The 26,088-nt window shown below is 39.8% G+C and overlaps 1 protein-coding gene across 9 annotated transcripts in view; it reads left to right on the top strand.

The window, feature by feature from the left end:
• LOC106950616 (inositol 1,4,5-trisphosphate receptor type 1) overlaps window positions 1-26,088 on the top strand; it is a 90,258-nt gene that overhangs the window by 16,772 nt on the left and 47,398 nt on the right. For 2 of the 9 annotated variants that reach the window (XM_015037592.1, XM_015037593.1), the window contains 37 exons: window positions 5,345-5,454; window positions 6,017-6,103; window positions 6,547-6,705; window positions 7,718-7,816; window positions 8,850-8,933; window positions 9,552-9,698; window positions 9,771-9,866; window positions 9,942-9,986; window positions 10,737-10,891; window positions 12,019-12,118; window positions 12,311-12,471; window positions 12,574-12,715; window positions 12,868-13,026; window positions 13,379-13,551; window positions 13,697-13,816; window positions 14,407-14,601; window positions 14,684-14,935; window positions 15,051-15,192; window positions 15,623-15,776; window positions 15,862-16,052; window positions 16,137-16,269; window positions 16,351-16,405; window positions 16,484-16,649; window positions 17,149-17,322; window positions 17,405-17,476; window positions 17,587-17,724; window positions 17,808-17,933; window positions 18,028-18,228; window positions 18,793-19,044; window positions 19,117-19,242; window positions 19,322-19,450; window positions 20,136-20,162; window positions 21,117-21,237; window positions 21,332-21,525; window positions 21,605-21,753; window positions 21,894-22,005; window positions 23,159-23,194. In XM_015037592.1, the coding sequence (XP_014893078.1) occupies window positions 5,345-5,454; window positions 6,017-6,103; window positions 6,547-6,705; window positions 7,718-7,816; window positions 8,850-8,933; window positions 9,552-9,698; window positions 9,771-9,866; window positions 9,942-9,986; window positions 10,737-10,891; window positions 12,019-12,118; window positions 12,311-12,471; window positions 12,574-12,715; window positions 12,868-13,026; window positions 13,379-13,551; window positions 13,697-13,816; window positions 14,407-14,601; window positions 14,684-14,935; window positions 15,051-15,192; window positions 15,623-15,776; window positions 15,862-16,052; window positions 16,137-16,269; window positions 16,351-16,405; window positions 16,484-16,649; window positions 17,149-17,322; window positions 17,405-17,476; window positions 17,587-17,724; window positions 17,808-17,933; window positions 18,028-18,228; window positions 18,793-19,044; window positions 19,117-19,242; window positions 19,322-19,450; window positions 20,136-20,162; window positions 21,117-21,237; window positions 21,332-21,525; window positions 21,605-21,753; window positions 21,894-22,005; window positions 23,159-23,194 (4,982 nt within the window). The remainder of the gene's footprint in view (window positions 1-5,344; window positions 5,455-6,016; window positions 6,104-6,546; window positions 6,706-7,717; window positions 7,817-8,849; window positions 8,934-9,551; window positions 9,699-9,770; window positions 9,867-9,941; window positions 9,987-10,736; window positions 10,892-12,018; window positions 12,119-12,310; window positions 12,472-12,573; window positions 12,716-12,867; window positions 13,027-13,378; window positions 13,552-13,696; window positions 13,817-14,406; window positions 14,602-14,683; window positions 14,936-15,050; window positions 15,193-15,622; window positions 15,777-15,861; window positions 16,053-16,136; window positions 16,270-16,350; window positions 16,406-16,483; window positions 16,650-17,148; window positions 17,323-17,404; window positions 17,477-17,586; window positions 17,725-17,807; window positions 17,934-18,027; window positions 18,229-18,792; window positions 19,045-19,116; window positions 19,243-19,321; window positions 19,451-20,135; window positions 20,163-21,116; window positions 21,238-21,331; window positions 21,526-21,604; window positions 21,754-21,893; window positions 22,006-23,158; window positions 23,195-26,088) is intronic. The other 7 variants (XM_015037596.1, XM_015037599.1, XM_015037594.1 and 4 more) reach the window with 6 other exon arrangements.

Consider the following 26,088-nt stretch of genomic DNA (forward strand, 5'->3'; position numbering starts at 1 on the left):
GTGATCCAAAGTCCACCAGTAATTCAACATCTTGGCACAAAATAAAACGGTCGTAGAGTAAATTATTAAAGTGGTGTAGTCAAATTCTGGACTTCAATCCTGTTGAGCTACTGTGACATAATCTTAAACAGAATGTCCGTACTTGAAAACCACCTAATTTGGCTGAATTTGAACCATTCTGCAAGGAAGAGCAGGGCACCCCGCCTCTACAGAGATGACTTTCTCATAGATTTTGTCTAACACTTGATGGCAGTGATTATAGAAGGTGGTGCAACCGTCAGGTTTAGTTTCGCACAGCTCCAGGATGGCTTGCATATCTTTGTTCCCTTCAATAAATATCTCTTTAAAACAGCATCTTGTATTTACCCAGGTCATAATTAACAAATAATAAAACATCCTATGATCTGAAACATATAAGTGTAACAACAACAGCAAAAAAATGTTTGAAGAAATCTCTAATGTGAACAATTGGAGCCTAACAATGTAGTCAGTGTAAAAAAAAAAAAAAAATCACTGCTTTGTTTTCGGTTCAACCCCAAATGCTTTGTTGGTTCTGCATCTTAAAAATAATTACACATATTTCAATTAATCACGAATTATACTTTAAATTAAAATTTTAGATATTAATCTAATGAGATTTCTTTAAAAGTGCAAGTTAATATCTAAAGATATTACTTATCATTGTATGCCGTTAGTGATAATTTATTAGTTTACTTTCTTGCTGTTTATTTATTTCTTTTTCTTTTTAGATTTCACTTGGATTAAGGGCCACAACGCTGATTCATTGAAAACTTAGATTCACAACCCAATACCCTTTTAAAACCTTTTCCTTCCCTTTTGCCCCAGCTCCACCAAAATTGATGAAAAACAAAACCAAGATCTGATTACTCCAGCATTTTCATTGCTAAACTAGCAGCATGTGAAAGCGTTTATGGGGAATACTGACTCTCTTGTGTGTTTAACCACTCATGCTCATGTCAACTCCTGCCTAATTTACAGTGTTTAACTCATACCACTTGCGTCGGCTCTGAAATAATTAACCTTCCCCTCAGGCCCACCTTAGCGGCTCATTTCTGTTGTCCATGTAAAGAAAGCATTGCTTCTGTCAGAGACACACAGGAGAAAAGCTGAGTGTTTTAACTGAGACAAACGGCAGAAACTGTTCTGTTGTTCATTCCTTTCGTTATTAACGCACATGACTACCCTCCCTTGTTCTGTCAAGGTCTTGCAGAAAAAGTCCAGCTTTTGAATCAGTAGTGATTTGTTGCTTCCTCTACATTAGCAACAAGATCGAAATCGCAGGAAGAGCAGCGTTTGTTTCTAAGTCCTTGGTCAGTGTGTGTATTGTACTTAGAGCAGAGGTAGCTCGGTTAGATCTGGACCAGAGGTGTGACCAACTCTTAGTGGTGCTTGCTTGGTTTTTAATATACAAGGTAAAACATGTCAGGAGTCTCTTCTGCTTTCTGAGAGCTTTTATGACTCTATTATGTAAGCTGTAAACTGTGGGCATGAATGGAGGCTTGATGGAAACTTTTGTTACTTTTCTCTGGGAAAAGGTTTCAACCACTGTCTGACGATTGTTGGAAATGTCAAATTTAATGATATTTTTTAGTTGAATTTGGAATCCATTTAAAAGCTGTTATTGTCATTTGGATGAAAGTGCAAATTTTCTATGCTTTCATTCAGCAAACCTTGTTTAATGTTGTTATTCTAATATTAACCGAGTTATGTTCAGCTTTTCCCTCCTTATCAGTGTTAGTTTAACAATTCATTACAAACAGCAGTATTTATGTATTCTGTGGTTAATTGTCTGCAATTTGATGAAAAGATTTAAAGAAAAAAACGAGAGCAACAATAATTTTACTCTTCTTTTAATCACATCATGAGCTGCTACACATTTTAAAACAGAAGTTTAATTACTCTATAAAACATACAGATACACTTTTTTATCTCTCTGTCTGACATTAAATCAGACTAAAGTTTTAGGTCACTTAAAATATTAAGATTACTTTTATTTTCTAGATTCCATAATAATGAGAGAAGTAGACGATTGTAGTTTTTTCCCCCCTTCATTTTCTTTAAATTCAGAAGTATACATACATTTCATATTTTTAAGAAATGCCTTATGGACTCTGTCATAGAGTTTAAAAGGTGTTTTGTGTATCTTACCTCAAACTGTTTGGCCCATTCCTCCTGACAGAACTCACATGACTGAGTTTTGTTTGCAGACCAACTTGCCTCACATGCACCTTTTCAGCTTTGCCCACAAAGTGTCTTTGAGACGAAGATCTGAGCTTTGTGATAGCTGCTCCAAAACATTGACTTTATTGTCCGTAAGCTAGTTTGTAAAGGATTTGTCACAATGCTCCGGGTCTTTATTCATATGGAAGATCCATTTGTGCCTAAGCTTTAATTCCCTGACTAATAGCTTGAGAGTTTGTTTTATTATTTCCGCATAATGTTTTTTCTCATGATGTCATATTTCTGGGTAAGTGCAGCAGAAAGTGGCCAAAAACCCAGGATTTTCTCCCTGCATACATTTGCAAGCTGTAATCTACCTTTTTATATTACTTTTGTACTAATGGCCTCTTCCTCTCTGACTGATGTCTCAACCTACGTAGTTCTTCTTTCACTGTGGATATCGACACACAAATGACAAGGTCATTTGCACTTTTCACACTATTATTCATCCACATCTGAGACACAGAAACTGTCTCCTTCCTGAACGTTGTGATGGCTGAAGATGCCTTCCCTTCGTCTTCATGCTTGTGTATAAATGTTTGAATAGATGTGCGTGGCACCTTTAAGCATCTGGAGGTTTTCACAAAGATGAAACAATCCACTTCCTACCATATTGGCTGACCTTTTTTTGGATATTTTTCCATAATTTCACACAAGAAAGTGGTACGTTTGAGGTGTTGGTTGAAAATATGTTCACTCGTTTGCTTCCAATTTACTTAAGTGTTGTGAAATAACTTATCCTAAAATGACAAAGCCGTGCTATCATCATCTGGAAAGTTCAAATTCATTATATTGTTAACACATATTGTTAGTATGTAAACCTCTGAATCTGAAGAAAGTATTCTGGCATCAAGTTAACAGAAATTATTCTGTAATTCTAACTGATCTAAAGGAGGAAAGGTTTCGCCTGATTTATTTCAAGACCGTAAAAAAAGAGGCTGCACACGTTTTTAATTCGATGCATGTAAATATGTGGTTTCATCTGTAAATGAAGAATCCAACACTGAGATGCCAGAGTTTCTCATTTTCTCCACTGTAACCCTCTACGCTCTGTTTTACATTCTTTCACTCTCCCCTCGTCTTCCTCATTTGTCTTTCACTTCCCTTTAATTGTTGTCGTCACTGAATTATCCATCAAGCTGAAGTCAAACATGACTGATGAGAAAGACCATTGGGGTTTGGATGGCTGGAGAAGATTTGGGATGTTGCGACCTTTTTATTCATGAGGGAACAAATGGTGTGTGTGAAATAGTTAGAGGAATTCAGAGAGAAAGAGAAGAAGGAGGGATGACAGAATATGTGAAGGGGGAAAAACAGGGAGTCCCCACCCTCTCCCCCTCTCTTAAAGTCGTCTAACTCCCTTTCTCTTGGCTGGCCTTATTTGGTCATGTTACTGCAACTCCAAATGAAGTTCAGAAACATAGAATGGGGGGAAGGATGGACAGATTGTTCTTTTCCTCCTCTTTTCGCCCTCTCGGTAAAGAAGGAGCAGGGATCCGATAGGAGATGAAAATGAGAGGAAAGCCAGAACTCAGAGGGAGGAGACAAACCCAGCTCTGCAGGAGAAAGTAGTTCATCTGTTCCTGTTAAACAAAACCTAACTTGAATCCACTGCTAAAGTCTCCCTCAGTCCTGGCGAGCTGCAGAAGAGGAACTCTCCTGGGACAGAAGAGGAACTTCTCTAATGCTCAGTCCACATGCAAATAAAAGGCCTGGTTTCCCTTTTGGCGGGTTTCTGCGCAGCATATGAAAATTAACTCCACAATTTGGTGCTATTGATAACGGCAGCATCTCCGCGTTGCCCGTGGTTACCCACGCCTGCTGACCACGCCCCCTTACCATGCCCTTTCGTAATGCAAACAGAAGCGCTGATGGCGTTATTGGTGTTATTGTTGCCGTCTAACCATCTAACCGTGACCACATTTTGAGGAGGTGGTGTAGGTTGATCGCATACGCAGATGCAGGCCGTCTCTGCATCCGTTGCTCCTCCCCAGAGCGGAGAAAGGCCTTTGATCTGCATTCAGGAGAATTATTAATACGTGTTTGAAGTGCAGGCACACGCTTGGCCACATCAGTGCGCACAGAGAACAAAGCTAGTTTACTAGTTTCATTTCTGATTTATAATGTTGATGTTTTATGCTGTGTTGTTTAGGGAATGCCTTTAAAGTTTGGATACATTCAAACTCCCTTCACATTTGTAGCCACCTCTGAGGATTTGCGAAAAGCTTTTAAAAAGATTGCAACTTTAATTTCAGTGACATATTCTCACACTGACGTATTGTTTTGAATACAGCTTTTAACTTTTACATTTTGTTCAGTTTAACGATATGAGATAATCTAATGAAAGCCTTTTTAGTGGGACACCTTTACTTTATGTCTTTTAGTGTCCCTAACCCTACCCCTAACCCCCTAAGCCTAACTCAATGAATAATCTTTGGTTTCATTTTGGGTATTAGTCATATACCCAAAACGCTCTGCCCTTTTCCTATAGACTTTTGGGATCATGCACTGCAAGGATTAAGCTACAATAGAGCATAGTTAACTGGATGTACAGCCAATACTTCTCCTATGAAGCCATTCTTCCACCTGAGCTGTCGATCTCTGCAGTGCCTCCTGTGTTACAATGGTGATCTTTGGTGTAATTGGCTCCCTTTCCTGGCCAGTCACTTCAACCCAACCTTTCTGTAAACTCCTCCTGAACTTTCTCCCTGACCCGTCATGATGCTGTTCATACGCTAATCAAATCTCTGAAGCCTTCACAGAACTGCTGGATTTAAACTGAGGTTTAATTGTACACATGTAATCATTTTATAACAACATAGCTGTGATAAATAAGGCTGGATCTAAGTCTGTTTTGCCACCACACAGTGTGAGGAGGATTTTAAATGAGGTTTGAATAAATCTCCGTTGATCTTTGTTCTTCCACTGTGAAACGACGACGCAGTAGTTGTTTCTGCACATCTTTACCAGGATTGCTGGCTATTGTGGAGAGGAGGCTATGTGTATTTTCATGTATTTCCCTTTGTTCTGTCTGTTACTTTTTATTTGATTTTAATGAAGTGGAACTGATTGCTTTGTGCCTTTTTTCTTTCCGTCTGTGCAGACTGTCTGTTTAAACTTTGCCCCATGAACCGCTACTCAGCCCAGAAGCAGTTCTGGAAAGCAGCGAAGCCTGGGGGCAACACAGACACGGTGCTGCTCAACAAGCTCCACGTAAGCCATGAAAACAACACGAGTATCTCACAGCTACCACGACACACAGCTCTGTCCCCATGGCAATAAACACATCCAGGCAGATTTCAATAGATCTTGAATATAAATTTCTTCACAGGTTGGGATATCAATAATACACTTTTTGATTGTTTATGAACTGAATTTACAAAAATCTCAGTTGTAGGACTTTAAAGCATCAATTACTATTATATATTATTATATATATACCCTAACCCTTGTAAGTCCTTTTATAGAAATTTACCTGTCTGTCCAAGAGGCTCTCCTTTCTTCCTCTCCTCTGAAGTCTAATACCATTTAAGCAAATCTTTTTTGACCAAACAGTCATAAAATGGAAGCTGGCCATCTTCCCCGTGGATGGGTGAGGCCAGGATTCACTTAAGTCGTTTCTGCTCAAGATCCAAATTTTAGTCATGGCTTTTCTTCCAGGACTTTTTGTTTGGAACCAACACAACCGCTTCTTAGAGCACATTTCTGCAGGACAGGATGAGCTATGAACTTGTTGGTGAAATGAATTTTGTCCTGCTCTCTCTTTAAACCCCAGCATGCAGCTGACTTGGAGAAGAAACAAAATGACTCTGAAAACAAGAAACTCCTGGGAACTGTGATACAGTATGGAAATGTCATTCAGGTTTGTTTCTGTCTGTTTTTGTGTAAGGTAAATGTTAAAATGTTAAAACATCCCATGTTTTAACATGGGGGTGAAAATTCTTTGATGTTTATTCCAAAATGCCATACGCCTAAATCTAAAATATTCCTGAGCTTGAGTGTCTCTGAGCACAGTGAATCTTCTGAAATGGAAATTAAATCCTGTGCTAATATGGTTAAAATATACTAGTTTAATTTCTTCAAATGTCCCAATCAGGGAATTTCTAGAACTGTTTATATTTGACCCCATTTATATAATTTAAACCCTTAATCTGCAATAAATTTTAAGTTTTGCATCCAGTTTTTTTTATTTTATTTTTTTATTTTAAAAAAAGATCAGTTCAGATGAATCATTAGAAGCCCCAAAATAAAGGCAGGCATGTGACGAGTGTGTGCAAACTTTCACTGCTCTTTGTTCCTGCACAGCTGCTTCATCTGAAGAGCAACAAATACCTGACGGTGAACAAACGGCTGCCAGCGCTGTTGGAGAAAAACGCCATGAGGGTCATGTTGGACACTGCAGGAAATGAAGGCTCCTGGTTCTACATTCAGCCTTTCTACAAACTCCGCTCTATCGGGGACAGCGTGAGTATTTCAGGCCGTGGGACGAGTTCTGTGCGGGAGCGCTGTGCTCCATGTAAATAAACAACCTGGAGTAAAACAAAAAAGTCTAATCAATACCAGAGATGCGATGCTTCTTATTCATTTGTCACAGTCGACTCTTTGTTCTGCAGAATCACCTTCCACTGAAATTACAGCTTGCAGTTCCGTTTTGGTATCTCATGCCAGAGTTGCACATGTCCTTTGAAAAATATTTGATGTCGAATTGGATGGAGAACATCTTTGATATCCATTTTTGAGATGTGCAACAAATTTAACTGGATTGAGGTCTGCACCATGATTAAACCACTCTGACAAATGACGAGAAATTCAACTATAAACCCTTAAATACACCTACAAAGATGTTTCAAAAGTTATTTTTTTATGTGTTTAAAATATGGCTTTATTAGCAAATAATTCATATAAAAAATATTAATATTGTTAATTATTCAGCAGTGGTGGCTGTAGATAGTTGCAGCAGCCAGGTCCTGGTCATGTTTGGTCTTCTCTAACAATCAATTTGGTGCAAACTGACCATGTCATGAGTTTGGGCTAAAAGTACATATGTAAATTAAACGTAACATTGATCGATAAAAAGCTTGACAAATTAAGGCTGGTACAGCTGTAGGACTTTGTCTGTGTTTAGATTAAAAACTAAATTGAATCAGAATCTAAATCTAAATGTTTTTAGACACACAATTTGTTCTTTAACTATAAAAACTTTGCTTTGCAGAAATATTATGGCAAGAAGTTGATTTACATGCATGGAACATCTTAGACCAAAGTTTGTGCCCATCTTGACTTATATGACTCATGTATGTTTTTGGTTGTTACATTCTGTGTAAGTATAATTAATTCCTCAGTTTTCCGTATTTGAAAACAGAGCCGCTCTTCAACCTGCTTTACCTTGCAGCAGTGTTCGCGTCAGACATTCAGTAAAGAACTTTCTTTGTCAGGCTTTTACGTTTGTTGCCTGTGTGTTCTTGTGTGACTGCAGGTAGTGATCGGGGATAAAGTGGTCCTGAACCCAGTCAACGCCGGTCAGCCGCTGCATGCTAGCACACATCAGCTTGGGGATAACCCCGGATGCAACGAGGTTTGCTTTAGTTTACCTCTTAATCTGCCTGAACAGATCCACCCTGGTTTTCAGCCTCTTCTCAGGACAGAAACAGGTCTGGTTAAAGTCTCATGTGAGCCACACATTGTGTCTCGCTCTGAGCTTTCAGCCATAGTTGTGTTTATTTATTTTTTGCATTTTAGGGAATCTTTCATGACATTCTCCTATGAACATCAAAGTTGGTGGAATTGGCTCCTCAAAGCCTTGTTTAAACTATCTTTATTGGATCAAAATCAGCTTGTGTAGTTAAAACATTTTACATTACAAGCTGCATCAGTTGTCTGTGTTTTTCCTCAGGGCTCTGTATCAGGTCTCATTCTCTTTATTATTAATCTTTTTCCTTCTTCTCACATTTTTGGCAAATAAGCCATCCATTTTTCTTCTACAACACTGGATTCCTTTGTGCCATCTTTTTTGTCACTGATCATCTGTGGTAAATTAAAGGATGACTGTCTTCTAACCTTTAAAAACTACATAGTGGCATAACGTTTTTTTTTTTTTTTTTGGAAGGAATTTAATATTTTCTGCATAAGTTTCCTCAATTCTGTACACTTTCCTTTACTGAAACTTAAGAGCTAATCTGTGTTTTTTGGATTTTACATTTTCAAACATCTCTCATTGTTTATATTTTCATCTATATAACATTAGTGGATAAACCCATTCCTTATCTAACACTACTGTTTATTATGTGATCTGGTTTGACACATAAACTTCTGTAAGACTTAAAATGGTACAATTTACTTTGTAGAGAACCCATACAATGGATTTTTAAGTTGCTCTGATGTTAAAATTCAATTTTGAAGGCAGTTAAAATGTTGCTTTCAAGTTGCTAATTGGAAATGGAAATTGTTTTCTTTAGTTGGGTGATTGTACACAGGATTGAAGGAAACAGTTTCTCCACTTACACTTGATTCCTTGCAAAGAATTTAGCAAATATCTCTACTTTATGAGTTGTTGTAGTTCTGTGTCTGGATCCAAAGATTCAGTCACACCATGTCTCTTTATTTTTCAGGTGAACTCGGTAAATTGCAGCACCAGCTGGAAGATCGTCCTGTTTATGAAATGGAGCGACAACCAGGAGCGTGTCCTGAAAGGAGTGCGTTTCTCAGCGAATGCCAGATAACTCTTTCTCTGATGATTTATTTCAAACGGCTCTTTTTGAGACAGAACCTTTTCTCATTCTTAAAAAATGTACATGTGCACAATAAGTTGCATGTATATTAGGATAGACAGCTCATTTTTCAACATGGTATTTATTTGTGTAAAAGCTTAAAACAGTTTCAGTTAAATAATGTTGAGGGGTTTCTAAGGTTTTCTTTTTTCTTTAAAAATGTTGCATAATGTTGCTCGTCTAATCTGAGTGGGTTGCTTGGTTTGTTTATTTCTGACAAACAAACAGTATCATCAGTCAGCAGTACATGCCTGTAAATGAGACTTTAAATCACTTTAAAAGCTCAATTTTACAGACTTTCTGTTATTACTGTAAAAAATCAAGTGGACTATTCAGTCTGCTGGTTAACCTTTCTAGAATAAAGTACTGGCCTCAAAGTCCCAAAATTATTTAATAGCATTTGGTTACTTTCCCAAAACTGATTAAGTGAGAATGCTATCCATTCACGTTGATCAAATGTTGGCCATCAGAGATCACTAACAAGGTTTCCTATTTTACAATGAGCCATTTTTAGCCGTAATTTGCTGTAACTCCTCTCTGCAGGGTGATGTTGTACGGTTGTTCCATGCAGAGCAGGAGAAGTTCCTCACATGCGACGATCACAGAAAAAAGCAATACGTTTTCCTTCGCACTACTGGGCGGCAGTCGGCTACCTCGGCCACTAGCAGCAAAGCCCTCTGGGAGATCGAGGTGAGCGACAATCGATTCAAACCTGCTTCTGCTGGATGTGCTTTGAGCTCAAATTGATTTCCTTTGTTTCAGGTCGTACAGCATGATCCATGTCGAGGTGGCGCTGGCTACTGGAACAGTCTGTTCAGGTTCAAACACCTGGCCACAGGGCACTACTTGGCTGCAGAGGTCAGTCTGTCCGTCTCCAGGCCCGCATGTTTGCTTGTGAGCAATAGAAAGTCAACCACTCTTGAATTTGTGCAGGTAAACCCAGAGTACGAAGAGGAGGGCCTCGATTTCCGCTCTCCGGTGAGAAAGTCTTGCTGAAGGCCTGACTTTTCATCACTAGCGTAGAGTTGCCACTGAAATAAAAACAACGCTTTTTATTGGCTTGGCCATTAATACAAAAACAACCTGCTTCATATCTCACACTGTTGTATTTGTGAACATCTCAAACCTATTTTGTAGCTGCTATAATTAACAGGGATATGAAGAATATGTTTTATACTTTATTGACACAGGTAACAGTCTCTGGCTGCTCTAGTTGCAAAGTGAATGTGCTGTGCTTTGTTGAACAGCAGATGGCAGTCTTTGTCCATCAGTGTTCGTCTCTTGTTAATGAATGATTGAATGGTTCACGTTATTGTCATTATTATGAAGTTTCAAACATTTACTGGCCAAAGCCATACCTCAGGGCCACCGTACAAAGCAGAAGAAGATGAATGAACTGTTCAGCTACAGTTCACTTTTTCTCCGTTTAAAAAAATGTAAAAAAGAATCATCCATACAGCTATACATTCATCCATCATTTCAGGATTGCGGCTTTGTAAGGACAAATCTCAACTTATATAAGTGTATGCAACCCTGATTGCGCTCTTTATACATTTTTAGCAATTTTAAGACCTTGTTTTACTGCCAGTACACTTATTTAGTTCCTAGGATCCATGTTATCTTAGCGATTATTGGCATGCATTTCACCAGACACTTGCTAATTTGCCCTTGAAGGGGTTTCTAATTTTTCATTCAGTTTCTAATGGGATTTTTTTTTTTTTTTTATAGCTGGACTCAGAGCAAGACCCCTTGAGAGCCCGCTTGAAAACTGTCCAAGATAAAGTCGTGTACACACTCATATCAGTTCCTCATGGAAACGACATCTCCTCCATATTCGAGCTGGACCCGACCACCTTAAGAGGGGGGGACTCTCTGGTACCCAGGTAGGAAAGACGTATAGTACTAAATACTGTGATTTGGCCTCTACTTAACTTTTGTGGTCTGACATTTACCCAACTGTAAAGTTATTCTTCTGAGTAACTATCTGCCACATTTTTTATTTATTTTTTTTTGGGAAATCAAACAACAGGCATGTTGTGGTTTGGGGACTTCCAAAGTATAACATCACTGCTATGTGTTTCTGAAATAGAGCCTGGATTGAGTACGCGGTGGTACTTTCCAGCCTAACGACTGATAAAGATCATACACCTTCTGCTCGTCATGCAGATAATTGTAATTTTGGCACTTAAATGTGAAAGATATTGGTCTGTCTTGTGCTACTAATGCCAGTAGTCCTTATATGTTCAATGACTATGAAACAAATGCAGCACAAACTCCCAGTATTGACTAGACATTTAGAGAAATGGAAAAATTTAGATCGTGTATAATAGATAAACACAAACCGTTATGCTGGACAAGCATAACGGTCAAGTGGAAAGAAAACTAGAAATGATTTTTACAAATTTTACAAATAATCTGCAAAGTGTTGTGTTCGTTTGTTCTATTTACTCTAAAATCCTCCAATTAAAACATTTAATCCCTCATCTGAAAATGGTCAGGGTGTAGCCCAACTGCAGACAGTATCACAATATGGCTTTCCACCTTAACTACCAGGTCAGGCAAGGAGAGCGTTAGTCAGGGAAACGGCTAAGAGGGGCATGGTAACTCTGGAGGAGTTGCAGAGCTCCCCTGCTCAGGTGGTAGAATTTGTCTACATGATAACTACTAGCTGTGCACAAATCTGACTTTGAAAGCCATTGTTTAAAGAAAGCCATAACAAGTCATATTTGCTGTTTTCCAGAAGCAAACAATTATAAGAAGGTTCTGGTCAAATTAAACTAAAATTTAAGTTTTTGACACAATTTTTTACCTGCTCCACCACCACAAATGAAAGTCTGTCTGAGTCTTTCACCTTAAGACAGAAACTCTTACCTGTTTCTCCATGTTTATGAGCGCCAGTCAGCGGAAACTTTCGTGTTGCTGGTTACACAGACAGCCTTAAAAAGAATCAACCATGTGTACTTTAAATCGAAAAAAAATATATATATATTTAAAACAAATATCCTTTCAGAAACTCGTATGTGCGCCTCCGACACCTCTGCACCAACACGTGGGTTCACAGCACTAACCAGCCAATAGACAAGGAAGAAGAAAAGCCTGTCATGTTGCGAGTAAGTGACTGATCTCTCTTCTAACTTTTATTTGGCTTTTTTCCCCAACAAAACTTATTTTTGTTGAAGAAATGTTTATGGAATATTTAATAGTGAATTTGCATTTATATTTTAACCCTTAATAAAGCCCCAAAACGAATCACATTTCCTCTGATAAGTAAAAAAAAAATTGGATTTTATTTCTGATTCAAGATTGGCACATCTCCATATAAAGAGGATAAGGAGGCTTTCGCCATCGTGCCCGTCTCCCCGGCTGAAGTGAGGGATCTTGATTTTGCCAATGATGCCAGTAAAGTCCTGGCCTCTATTGCAGGAAAGCTGGAAAAAGGCACCATCACACAAAATGAGAGGAGGTAGAAAACACAGCAGCACTGTGGAGTTGTTTCCTTCAAGATGATGCTTGTGTTGTTAATTTGTGTCTTTTTTTGTTGTTGTTTTGTAATGAATAAATTCAGGGCAGTTACAAAGCTCCTGGAGGATTTGGTGTTCTTTGTGGTGGACATTCCCAACAATGGACAGGACGTTCTGGAAATTATGGTGAACAAACCCAATAGGGAGCGACAGAAACTCATGAGAGAACAGAATATTCTCAAACAGGTAATGCAATAAAGGAAGAATGGGCACTTTTTGTAAAACTCCCCTGACCTCTTCCTCCTCCTCTTCTGATTTTTATAGTTTTGTGTGAAAGTGGGATAAAAGGTGGACTTTTTGCATGGTTGCAGTTATCACAATCTCCTTTCTGCTTGTAGATCTTCAAGCTGCTGCAGGCGCCCTTCACAGACGGCGGGAATGGGCCCATGCTGCGCCTGGAGGAGCTGGCTGACCAGCGCCATGCCCCCTTCAGACACATCTGCCGTTTGTGTTACAGGGTCCTGCGTCACTCGCAACAGGATTATCGCAAGAACCAGGTACAATTGGTCAACCGAGAACATTATTTAATACTCACCATTGCAATATAAGAGGGCCGTAGGGGCTTGTTTTTCTGAGGAAAAATGTCATTGTTATTTAGTAACATTAAAGCAGTAAAAAAAAAAAGTATGTATGTATGCATGTATGTATATATATATATATATATATATATATATATATATATATATATATATATAAAATCCAGCTGAACATCCAGTCCAGTCTGCAGTTTGAGCTGCTAATGTACCATGCCCATTTAAATGCTCCATGTCATGAAAACCTATGTGCATACCTTGTCGCAACTGCACATAACCAGTGTGTTTTTTTTTTTTTCTTTTTTGTGTCTTGCAGGAATACATCGCCAAACAGTTTCGCTTCATGCAGAAACAGATCGGCTACGATGTGCTGGCCGAGGACACCATCACAGCTTTGCTCCATAACAACCGCAAGTTGCTGGAGAAGCACATCACTGCTGCAGAGATCGACACGTTTGTGAGCCTTGTCCGCAAAAACCGGGAGCCCAGGTGTGACACTGTTTGTTTGATCATCTGATCTGTGTTTTTGTTGTTTTTTTTTAAATGGTTGAACAACTCATAAGTTATATGAGTTGTTCTTTGACCCTCAGGGTGGTGTGCAATTGAGTTTTGTTATCCCTGTGTTTGTGTCCAGGTTCTTGGACTATCTGTCAGACCTGTGTGTGTCGATGAACAAGTCCATCCCTGTGACACAGGAGCTCATCTGTACTGCAGTGTTGGATCCAGCCAATGCAGACATCCTCATAGAAACAAAGTAACATGTTTTTCTGTTGTACCTCAGGTTGCCACTTCATGGACCAACTTTATTGGTCTTATTTCCATCCAAACAGAGCAGTAACTAGGAAAAAAAAACCATTGGTTAATACTCTAAATAAATACAGATGCAGTTATAAATGACAGTTTGATCAAGACTTTTAAGGAATTATGTGACATAATCTTCATCCAGTTTTATCAGAAATTGATAGACTTTACTTAGATTTGTCAGTTTCCAGACAAGCAAATAGCCATTAAACTCAGTCCTCAAATTTTCCACAAATGGTCTGGTTGTTTTGGATAGCTTTTCTTTTAAAAGTAAAAATTAAAATAAAATAAGCATATTACAACTCTCTTTTGTATTAATTCAGATTATATTTGATATAAAATATCTGATTCCTTATTTAAAAATAGTTTGATCCAAAGCACTTAAGTGTAGAGAAAAAAACTGAATATTTTATGGGGACAAATATTTTTTCAAAGTACCATAAATTATTAATTTATTTAAAATCAGCAAGCCTAAACATAAATTAAATTAAATACAAAAAATTAATCTGTTATTTTTCCTTTTTTGAATAACTTTTTTTTCAGACTGGTGCTCTCAAGGTTTGAGATCGAGGGATCGCAGCTTGGGGAGAACTCTGTGGAGGTGGAGGAGGACGAGGAGGAAGTCTGGTTGTTCTGGAACAACAGCGACAAGGAGATGCGCAGCAAGAGCGTCAGAGAGATGGCCCAGGATGCCAAAGACGGCCAGAAGGAGGATAAAGAAGTGATCAGTTACTACAGGTACATTTCTGGATCTCATCTTAGCTGGGCTGAGCAACCCTTATAGTTTGGATCATTGATTAGTCTGATTCATTTGGGACAGGTATCAGCTCAACCTGTTTGCCAGGATGTGCTTGGATCGCCAGTATCTAGCAATCAACAAGATTTCCGTTCAGCTGGATGTCGACCTGATCTTGCGATGCATGTCGGATGAGGACTTGCCCTTTGACCTTCGAGCCTCTTTCTGTCGGCTCATGCTACACATGCACGTGGATCGGGACCCACAGGAGCAAGTCACGCCGGTCAAATATGCACGGCTTTGGTCTGAGATCCCGTCGAAAATCTCCATTAACGAGTGAGAAATGGACCGCAAACAAAATCCTTTTACTTCAGTTGTCCTTTGTCTTCAGTGTAAAATCTGCTTGTATTTAGTTGTCTTTTTAAAGCTGTGTTTATTCTTTAACTTGAAGCTACGACAATGATGGAACGACCAAAGATAATATTAAGGAGCGATTCTGGCAGACTATGGAGTTTGTTGAAAACTACCTCAGGGACGTGGTGTGTCAGAACGTCCCGTTTGCAGACAAGGAAAAGAACAAGCTCACTTCTGAGGTCAGTACGGCCGATGCAGCTCCTTGTAGAAGGAGTTGTATCGGCCTTTTACTTCGTTTGAAGTAACGAAGTAACTTTGTTTGAACTTTTTGCACACTTTGTCCCTTTAAGCTACATACTTCTGTATGTTTTATGTGTTTGACCGACACCTGGCAGTCCATAACTGAGAAGTGCAAAGAAAATGATGCTTGTTTGTTGTCTTACTTGGTTTTTATGATGCTGCTTGCTGTAATAATTTTAACAAACATCTGAGGCCTTATCAAAACATCTGGATTTGCATTGTGACTTGTGAAAGCAATGGGAGGCATGAAAGTGAACATTTTCACAATTCACAATTATGCAATACTTTGTATTAAAATGTTACATAAATGTATGATAAAATACTTTGAGCTTGTAGTTTTCAAGCTTGCATCTGTTGTCCTTATTTCAGGTGGTGAATCTGGCCAGAAATCTCATCTATTTTGGCTTCTACAACTTCAGCGACCTGCTCAGACTAACCAAGATCCTACTGGCTATTCTGGATTGCGTCCATGTGAGCACCGTTTTCCCGTTCACCAAGCTGGAAAAAGGAGACGGAGGCAGAGGTAGAGCAGCCCGGAGCGGCGAGTTGAGGACGTGAATCCGGTGGCCGTGAGGTTGATTTGTGTTTGTGTGTTTATATGCTTTCAGGCAGTAATGTGATGAGGTCCATTCATGGCGTAGGAGAACTGATGTCCCAAGTAGTCCTGAGAGGAGGCGGGTTCCTTCCTATAAATACAAACAGCGGCCCGAATGACGACACGGTGAAGGCGCAGATTGAGCCTGAGAAACAGGACATATTGGTCATGGACACTAAGCTCAAGATTATAGAGATCCTGCAGGTGAAATACACATCGTTTAGGAAATGAAATCTGAATGTGTCACTGCCAGTATTTCTGGACTGTATTTCATCCTTTCTCCTGCAGTTTATCTTGAATGTCCGCCTGGACTACAGGATCTCCTGTCTTCTGTCGATCTTTAAAAGGGAGTTTGATGAGAGTACTTCCCAGAACGAGTTGTCTATAAGTGGATCAGTTGAAGGGCCAAATAATATCCCAGGTTAGGTTTATCCTGAGATGCATTATACACCAAAGTTGGGTTCACTAGAAACTGATTTTGAGTGTCTTCCTAAAAATCCAGGAGCTTTGGATTTTGAAAACATAGAGGAGCAGGCGGAGGCGATCTTTGGTGGAAGGTAAAGTCGGACTATTTTCAGAACACACAGTTAAATAAGATGCATTTCTCTGAAAGCATGATCTTGCTGTGTGCACAGTGAGGAGAATACACCTCTCGACTTGGACGATCATGGTGGTCGAACCTTCTTAAGGGTTTTGCTCCACTTAACCATGCATGAGTATCCTCCACTGGTGTCCAGAGCCCTGCACCTGCTCTTCAGGCATTTCAGCCAGAGGCAGGAGGTCCTACAGGCATTCAAACAGGTAACCCTGCTGCTGAACATGTCTAATCACCATACATAGAGACATATCACAAAAAAGCAAAACCAAAGGTGATCCCACAGATTATTGACTTAGGGAGGGAAAACAAACCCACACCACATTTGTTCAATTTCTTTTTGCAAAAAAAAAAAAAATAGATAACAGCCATGTATTATTTCCACTGCACACTTCTGCACTACTTTGTGTTAGTCAATAAAATCCCCTTAAAAGAGATTCAGATTTCGATTTGTAACATGGAAAAACTCTGAAAAACACTCTTAAGTTTGATACTTATTTTTAGGACTTTTAAAGTAAGCAAATCAGCTACCGTCACATTTTGAAAACATTAGGATATATAAAATAAAGATAATTTACTTCCTGGAAAAATAAAGCCCTTATACCTCCAGTAAACACACATTTCTTCTACAGTAATTACGTGTTGGATCATTTCCCTCTAGTGGATTCTGCAATGATCTCTGTATCCCCATAACTTTGATAACAGGTGCAGTTACTGGTCACCAGCCAAGATGTGGACAACTACAAGCAGATAAAGGAAGATCTGGACAAGCTGCGGTCTATAGTTGAGAAATCTGAGCTGTGGGTGTACAAGAGGCAGGGACCAGATGAGGGCTTGGATGGAGGAGAGGGGATGCCAGCTGAACCAGAACCTCAAAAGGTGCGCTTTGTTTTACATCATGCAAATTGAGGGTGAACACTGTCAGGTCATGTTCCTTAACACCCGATGCTGGCTTCTGCAGGGCGCAGTGGCCACAGACAAACCAAGGAAGGCAGAAAGCGTCAGCAGCAAAAACTACAGGGTGATAAAAGAGGTGATAAAAGTTATTGCCAAAATGAAAGATTTTGCGTAATAAATAAAATATTTTTTTCCAGATGTTTAATATTGCTTGTGTTTTCCTCCTACGTCATGCTTCCTCCACAGGTCCTGCTTCGTCTCAGCAGATTGTGCATCCAAGAAGGTCTGTCTGGTAGAAAGAGCCGAAAACAGCAGCAGAGGCTGCTAAGAAACATGGGGGCTCACGCCGTGGTTCTGGAGCTGCTGCAGATACCTTATGAAAAGGTAGAAACGGTTTCAAATTTCATATTTATTGATTGTGTGTGTGCATAAAAGTGATCATAACTTGGTTATTTTTAATCTTTCAGGGGGAAGATGTACGCATGCAAGACAACATGAAACTAGCCCATCAGTTTCTGCAGAACTTCTGTGCAGGAAACCAGCAGAACCAGGCCTTGCTCCATAAACACATCAATCTTTTCCTCAATCCAGGGGTCAGCTGTCCTTCCTCACCTGGCCTCAAACCCACAGCGGTGATATAAACCTTAGGTTACGACTCACTGCTCCTTTGTGCTTCCTGCCATTCAGATCTTAGAAGCCGTCACTATGCAGCACATCTTCATGAACAACTTCCAGCTGTGCAGCGAGATCAACGATCGCGTGGTCCAGCACTTTGTCCACTGCATCGAAACGCACGGCCGCAACGTGCAGTACCTCAAATTCTTACAGACGATCGTCAAGGCGGAGAACAAGTTCATCAAAAAGTGTCAGGATATCGTCATGGCAGAGGTTGTGCCTGCTTTCTAAATAAAACACTCGCTCTCTGAATTTGTCCACATTTTGTCATGTGACAAACACAACCTGGGTTTATGTATTTATGTTGATGTTTTCGTGAGAGACCAACGCAACGCATATCAGGTCCAGGTGATTTTAAATATGAGGATGTTCATTTGTTACAATGACCCTGTTTAGTCAAACTTAAATATACAAACAGTCCAAAACTGATGTTCTCCATTCAGTCTGGTTGAGTTTGCACAATTTTGCGAAGCAGAATGGGCAATATTTATATCCAGCAAAAAAGTATCTAAGTGGGCAAGAGTTGTAGAGACATGCCCTAAATGACTTGCAGCTATTGTTTCTGCAAAGTATTGACCCAAGGGGGAATATCAATACACATGCAAACCCCATTTTGAAAACTACAAATTATTTTAACACTTAAGTGATTCACTAATCCGTGTTGGCCTGTCACATTACGTGACATGAGAAAATGTGGAAATAAACAGGCAGGAATACATTTGGAAAGTTCTGTATGTCATTGTTTTTCTTTGGCATTATGCTGTGTTTCTCAAACAGCTGGTGAATGCAGGAGAAGATGTTCTGGTCTTCTACAACGATCGGGCCTCCTTCCAGACTTTGGTCAGCATGATGCAGTCGGAGCGAGATCGGATGGATGAGAACAGCCCGCTCAGGTACCACATACACCTGGTGGAGCTGTTGGCCGTCTGCACTGAGGGCAAGAACGTCTATACTGAGATAAAGTGCAACTCCCTGTTACCGCTGGACGACATAGTGCGGGTCGTAACCCATGACGACTGCATCCCTGAGGTGACGGGAGAAGCAAGTTGCATTTGGGACGTATTTGGAAGCATGTTTTCTCACTAATTCTGTTTCCTTCAGATCAAGATTGCATACATCAACTTTCTGAACCACTGCTATGTGGACACCGAGGTGGAAATGAAGGAGATCTACACCTCCAACCACATGTGGAATCTCTTTGATAACTTTCTGGTTGACATTTGCAGAGTAAGGAGCATAATACCGTCTTTACGTGGAAAATAAGAATTAAATTATGCGTCACTTAAACATTGAAACGGTTGTTCAGGTGTGCAACAACACGAGCGAACGTAAGCATGCAGACAACGTTCTGGAGCGCTACGTGACTGAGACGGTTATGAGCATCGTAACTACTTTCTTCAGTTCTCCTTTCTCTGACCAGAGTACAAGCCTGCAGGTAATCATGTTGCACGGGCTTCTCCAGCACCACATCTGTTCAGAAAATGTCACATTGCAGAGAAAATATTTAAATAAATAAGTATTTAAGAGCATAAATTCAAGATGACTAAAGTACCATATACTTTGCTTTAGATTTCTGTTTTTTTTTTAGCAAGCCATTTAGAGTCGTAGACTCGGGTTACCATCCATGGATCAGAGGAAGGCTAATCAAATTTGTATTTTAGTTTAAACTTTAAACTATCGCTAAAACATTGTAATTGATTATTGATTAAAAAAAAAATATATATATATGCTTTCGATACTCTTCATTGCAAATATATGTTCATTTAGTTCTCCAAATGCAGTGTGTTCCAAACTCAATAAGAAATCTGGTTAAATAATCTTGATGTTGCCATCCAGGCCAGAGCACCTTTTTGATTTGCTCATGACTGCCTGACTTACACTTTAGACCCAAAGTGAATGGTGGCAAGTTGCACCTGGTTCCAAGGTCTTTCGCAGATGAAATAGTTTGAAAACTTTTTCTGCTTTAATTAATTTTTTTTTTTTTACTTCCATATCATATTTTAGTAAATTGGCCCTCCAGTCTGTGAGATGCCTTTTGTGTCCACAGAACCTTAATCCCCCCCCCCCCCCTTAGTTTATTTTTTGTTTGTTTTTTCATGAATTGTTTACCTTTGCTACAGGATATACGTCTGAGGAAAAGTTTGCAGGTATTGTAAATTTCTTTAGCAGCGAAATAACGAAAGGTGCAAAAGTTTTTTGTGGGATGCAAAACAAAAAATATTTTCCTTGTTATTAATTGGTTTTGTGAAGTACAGTACAGCTTTATTGTCACTGGGTGAAATATGAATAAGTGTCTGCGGTGGGATTCATGTGTGTCCAGGAAAATAAATGTACTTCAAACTGTGTCAGCATGCCGATCTAACCATAACTTCTCTCACTCTTGCTTATTGGCTTTTGAAAAGGGGTGTTGGATATTAAAACACTGTTGGTGCAGTGAAGCAGTGGTTCCCAAACTTGGGGAGGATCTCAAGAAATCATTTGAAAATGAACTCAGATTTCTTTTGAGAGGAAATAATAGCATCACTGATCAGAGATTTTGTAGATAATTTCCAATCACCAGTTTTGTAAAGCTCTGCACACCTGCTACAGATTTCTTTATTAAGCACAATAAAGCTCTGTTTAGGGTTAGATTGATGCTTGAACTGTCTTCTGCATAAATGTTTCTCTTCCTCACAAAAACGTCTACAAATATTAGTCATATTCACTAAATTAGGATGTGTCTCAATGAGGCTTTTTTTTTTCTTTATCAGATTAAAGGTATATTTTGAAAATAACATTTAGGCAGGTAGTAAACACACTTTTCAAATCTATGTTTCTGTTTTAAAAAAAATGTTTTTATCGTCTTCATATAATTATTTTTTATAAAATCACTGATTCTGGTTAAAAGCCAATGTATTGGTGCATCCTTTGGCTGTTTTTGTTGTAATTACTCCAGAAGTTGAAATGTTTGGGAACCACTGTACACGAGGAAACGTGGGAGACTTTTATGTTGATGGGGATCTATTTCTTTTGCTCCAGACAGACAAGCTCATTAAACAGGACATGAAGACACTGAGGTTTTTTTTTTTTTCTTTTTGTATTCTCTGGTATTTTCCTTTCAGACCAGACAGCCTGTCTTTGTGCAGCTGCTGCAGGCGGTCTTCAGGGTCTACCATTGCTACTGGTTGGGCTCAGGCCAGAAGGGCTCTGTTGAAACCTGCATCAAGGTGCTCTCTGACGTTGGTGAGATTTTCTCTCTTTTTCGAGGCTTACCTTAAATTATTTGAATGCACAACTGGCAGCAGACATAAAATGCATTTCTCTCTGTACCTACCAGCCAAAAGCAGAGCCATAGCCATCCCAGTGGACCTGGACAACCAGGTCAACAACCTGTTTGTGAGAGCCAACAACATTGTGCAGAGGACTGCCATTAGCTGGAGGCTCTCTGTTCGCAACTCGCACCTGTCGGCTCGCAGAGAATCGGTGGTGACCGTGTCGAGGGACTACAGGAATATTATTGAGAGGCTGCAGGTAACATCTGGGGATGTTTGAATTTAACTCACACCAGTTAAGGACAGGCATTAAGGACATGCGCTTGTCTCTTTTGTAGGACATTGTATCGGCTCTGGAGGACCGCTTGCGTCCACTGGTCCAGGCTGAGCTGTCCGTCCTGGTAGATGTGCTGCATCGGCCCGAGCTGCTCTTCCCTGAGAACACCGACTCACGCAAGAAGTGTGAGAGCGGAGGGTTTATATGCAAGTAAGCAGTGAAGTCAGCTTTGTGATTTATAACTTGATTTGTAAAGTGCTGCTGAGACCTTATATCTGATGTGTGCGTGTGTGTGTGTGTGTGTGTGTGTGTGTGTGTGTGTGTGTGTGTGTGTGTGTGCGTGTGCGCAGGCTGATCAAACATACCAAACAACTCTTGGAAGAAAATGAAGAGAAACTGTGCATCAAAGTTCTGCAAACGCTTCGAGAAATGATGACAAAGGACCGAGGTTATGGAGAGAAGGTAACATGCTCTTTTCTGAAGTAAAATGGTTTGAAATCATGAACCTTATTACTCACCATCTACGTTAGATTATTTATACACTGATGGGCCTCTCCAAATTATGACCATTCACCTTGCATTTATTTGGTTCCCTATTTTCCATCACAACAACTGTGTCTGACAAAGCACTGGATCCACAAATGTCTCTGCAGCTTAACTGTGGCATGACTCTCACGGGTGCAAGTCATAAGTCAAGGTTGTCCGACTCCAGTCCTCAAGAGCCGATATCCTGCATATTTCATTGCTTGTGCTTCAACACATTTACTGTCGATGTGTCATTATCATGACAGAAACTTTGCTAAACTGCTTTGACAAACTTCATATCAGAAGTCGTTAACATGATCAGTTCTTTGCAATACAAATTATTTGCTGACATAAAGCTATCAAAACACATCAGTTAGATTATTTTGTGTTCATATTACACTAAATGGCCCGTAAGTTGCTTTAATTCTCAATGTCTGCTTTCTCCGCTCATCATGTCAAGAGAAGGAAGTGACACGATGCTGAATGAGATAACAGAAGGTTCCTTTGCTTTGATAGGCAGTGGTCATAATGTTTTGCCTGATCAGTGTATAGATACAGCTTTAAGTGTTGTGTATTTTTCAAGGTGTGGTCTTCCTGTTTGAGGCTTTAATATTGGAAGACAATGTCAGTTTTTATTGTTGAAATAATTCTTTAGTTTTTCACACTTTATTATGATAATAAATAATGATTTGATTTTCTTCCAACTTTAAGTTTATTTCTTAGGCCCAAGGTCTCTTAACTCTTCGGACTCACATGAAAGAGACCATTTCTTCCTGCAGGGCTTTTCACAGAAGCGGCAATATGAGGCAGCAAACTATGGAGTGACACCTACATACAATTGAATTATGGAATGTTTAGGATTAAGAAACACAAACATATTGCATCACATCTATATAATATTCTGAAAGGAAGTGACTTCTTTTTGTTAATATCCACTTAGAAAAACCCCCAAACCTCTGTGAGCTTCTGGATCTTTTCAGCCTCCCTTAGCTCACCTAACAAACACGCCATGCTGTATTATTGCTCTCAGTGCAAACTTCCTCTTTCCTGCATTGTTATATAACTCTTTAAACCCTCTGTTCTCTTTCAGCTCAGGGCCTTTGATGATGAGATGGAAATGCCTAAGGTTGTCACTCTTTTTCTTTAACTCCTGCCCCCGTCTCCCCTGAGCCTCTGTCTGTTGTGTCTGTGCAACATCTCCAGCTGTTCTGTAGCTGCACTGTTGTTAGTGGGGGTTCTCTGGGCACAGATGGTAGCAAATACGGGGCAGAGCAGCTCTGGTATTGACACCTGCTGCAGCCTTTACCAAAAAAAAACAAAACAGAACAGTGTGCTGGAGGTGTTAGGTGTGTGTTGTGGCTGATATGTGTGTTGCTCAGTAAAGCTGGGTTATTACAAACACTGATGTGGAGCTCTGTTTAGCTGGGCCAGGTGGCAGAGGTGCATTTGTGTGTTCACTGTTTTCACACTGACGGCTGATGTGTCTGAAATTGTTTTTTATATTGTGGAAATGCAATTTGTGATACTTGGTGCTTAGGTTTCAAAGGTAAGTCAATTTAAAACATAATCAAGAGAGTTTTAAACCAGTTTTAACATACTGTATTTTCTGAAGAAACTGTCTTCCGCCCTCCGACACTTCTCCTTTTTCTTTTCTCCAGAACAGGAGGAGCTTTTTATTCACGTTGTTCTCTGACACTCTCCCTCCTGGGTCGAATACAAAAGCACTTTGCACACTGGCATTTTATTCATAGAAATCTTTTTCGTTTTTCTTCAGTTCTCTTCCGCTTTGCACCTATGCACAATTTTGCGCTCACGAAAAAAAAAATCCTACTTAGATGTGGAAAAATACAAGGGTTGTGAGTACTTTTGCCTGGTTTTGCATTATTTTACAATTTGCATTTGCTCATCATCACATAACCTGAAGCCTGTTCCTGCAGAAACAACAGGAGAGAAAGTAAAACCACAGAAACCATATCTCATTTTTATCCTCAAAAAAGGCGGTTTTACCAACATCCCATCTGTGTGTGTGTGTGTGCGCGCGCGTGCGTGCGTGTGTGCGTGCGTGCGTGCGTGTGTGTGTGTGTGTGTGGTGTTTCCTCTTTATCTACTTATGGCGCCAGCAGGGGGCACTGTGACTGTGCACATATGTATGCCTGAAAGTAATGAATGTGAGGGACTGTTGCAGTCATTGAGGCTGTGTCCTAGTTTCCCTTTCCTGCAAGCTGCACGATTCCTGGGTGTCTGCCAACTCTGGGCTGAGGTTACATAAGAACCAGGCTTTTTTTTTTTTTTTCCTGGAACTCAGCCTCGCCGCTGATGTGTGACCTTCAACAGTAATTGGCAATAAAAGTGTGGAGGAGCTGTTTGCCCACTTGTTGTATGTGTGCAAGTGTCTGCACACCTGTGTGTATAAAGGCAGGGTTAGGGGTGAGATAGAGAAGTGTTTGCAGGAGTCTTTCCTGTCAAGCGTTGCATTCATTGTCCTTAGAAGAAAACTCAGTGTGGTGTAAGACAACACTTTGCCTCTCAATGAGCTAAACCCCCCTTATTCCGTTTTGCCCTTTTGCCCCCAATACATCTCTCTGACACAGTTTTCGAGCTACCTGAAATACTACTCCGCTTCCATTCACACCCTTCTTCATGCCGTTTCAACAACACCTACTTTGTGTAGAGCTAATTAAGTTGGCTGTGAATGTTTCTGTGGGTGTAATATGAAAATGCATACTTAGCTTTTGTCTCCCCTGCTGATCTTTTGGGTGTGGGGTGTATGAGGTGTTTGCATGCTTTTCTTTCGTCATGGACTGCAAAATCTTTTGTTCAGCTCAAATTCGTCAATCCACCTTTTATTTTTTATCAACTCTGACCGGATTCTCTGAGATAAACATCCCTAAGGCATGATGCTGCCATTACCTTGCTTTTTTAATAACTCTTTTTCATGATCCTCTCTGTAAAAAAATAGATTTGAGGAGTGCATGATTCAAAATTAAACCCGAACTGTCGATCTCTACAGATGTTTCAGAGTACTCCTACGTATTTGATCAATACTGAGTTACCAGGCCTGCCGGTTTAAGTAAAACCGGGTGACTGATTGAACAGTGTACGCTGAGAGGTTCAGATATTGGGACATTGTTTTAAACCGTAACTGCTTCCGTGCCTGAATGCTCTCTAACAAACCTCTAATGCCATCATGGAGCAGTTCAATTGGAGTTCAATTGGTTGTAATGGATTTTATTTTTGGGTATCAGACTAAAATGGAGTCGAATTCAAAGGCATACTGGACTTCTGTCATTTTTGGCACTTCACAATTACGCATTACTTTGTGTTGTGTGGTCATATAAAATAAAATAAACAAAAAAAAAAAACAGATTAAACATTATAGTTGTAACATCCCATCTGTCTTTGTAACATGACAATGTGGGAAAGAAGGGGGTGTAAATACTTTTGGGAGGCACTGTAATTAGGCCCTGCCCGGCGACAAACGATTCAGTCATTGTTTTCTACCTCATACTGCAGATGTATTTATTTGACCTTGTTTTCGTGTGTCCCACAACTCTGCCAAATGTCAGCGAGGAGGTTAGCAGTTAGACTTGCTGCTCTCTGAGCTACCCAAGAACCAGAAGAACTCAGGACTCGTTCCTCCTCTCAAGATGCCCTCCTCACATGGCTTCGTTGCTCCCAAAGTAATTGTGCTGGCCTTTTATGTTAACAGCAACTATTTCTGAAACATTTCATGCATCGCGTTGTTCATTGTTGGCTTTATTTTTATCTTTTTATATTCATCCAGCCAGTAAATTTACCCTCATGCACGCTCGCAGCTGGGCCGCAGCCTCTCTGGTCAGGACGAAAAAAATTTTACAACTCTGGTTTGACAAAGTAGGTCAACTGAAATGAAAACGAGAGACCGCGGTCTTTTAATTTAGCCGCCGTTCTTTTATGCGCATAAAACAAGAGTGGTAAACCCCAGTTCTTTGCGTCATTGATCCCCGCTTTAAAGATGACTCAGTCTCACGCTGCGGAGAT

This window comes from Poecilia latipinna, unplaced genomic scaffold (assembly GCF_001443285.1).
Source record: "Poecilia latipinna isolate Pla-1442-1.1 unplaced genomic scaffold, P_latipinna-1.0 Scaffold411, whole genome shotgun sequence".
Taxonomy (NCBI): Eukaryota; Metazoa; Chordata; class Actinopteri; order Cyprinodontiformes; family Poeciliidae; genus Poecilia; species Poecilia latipinna.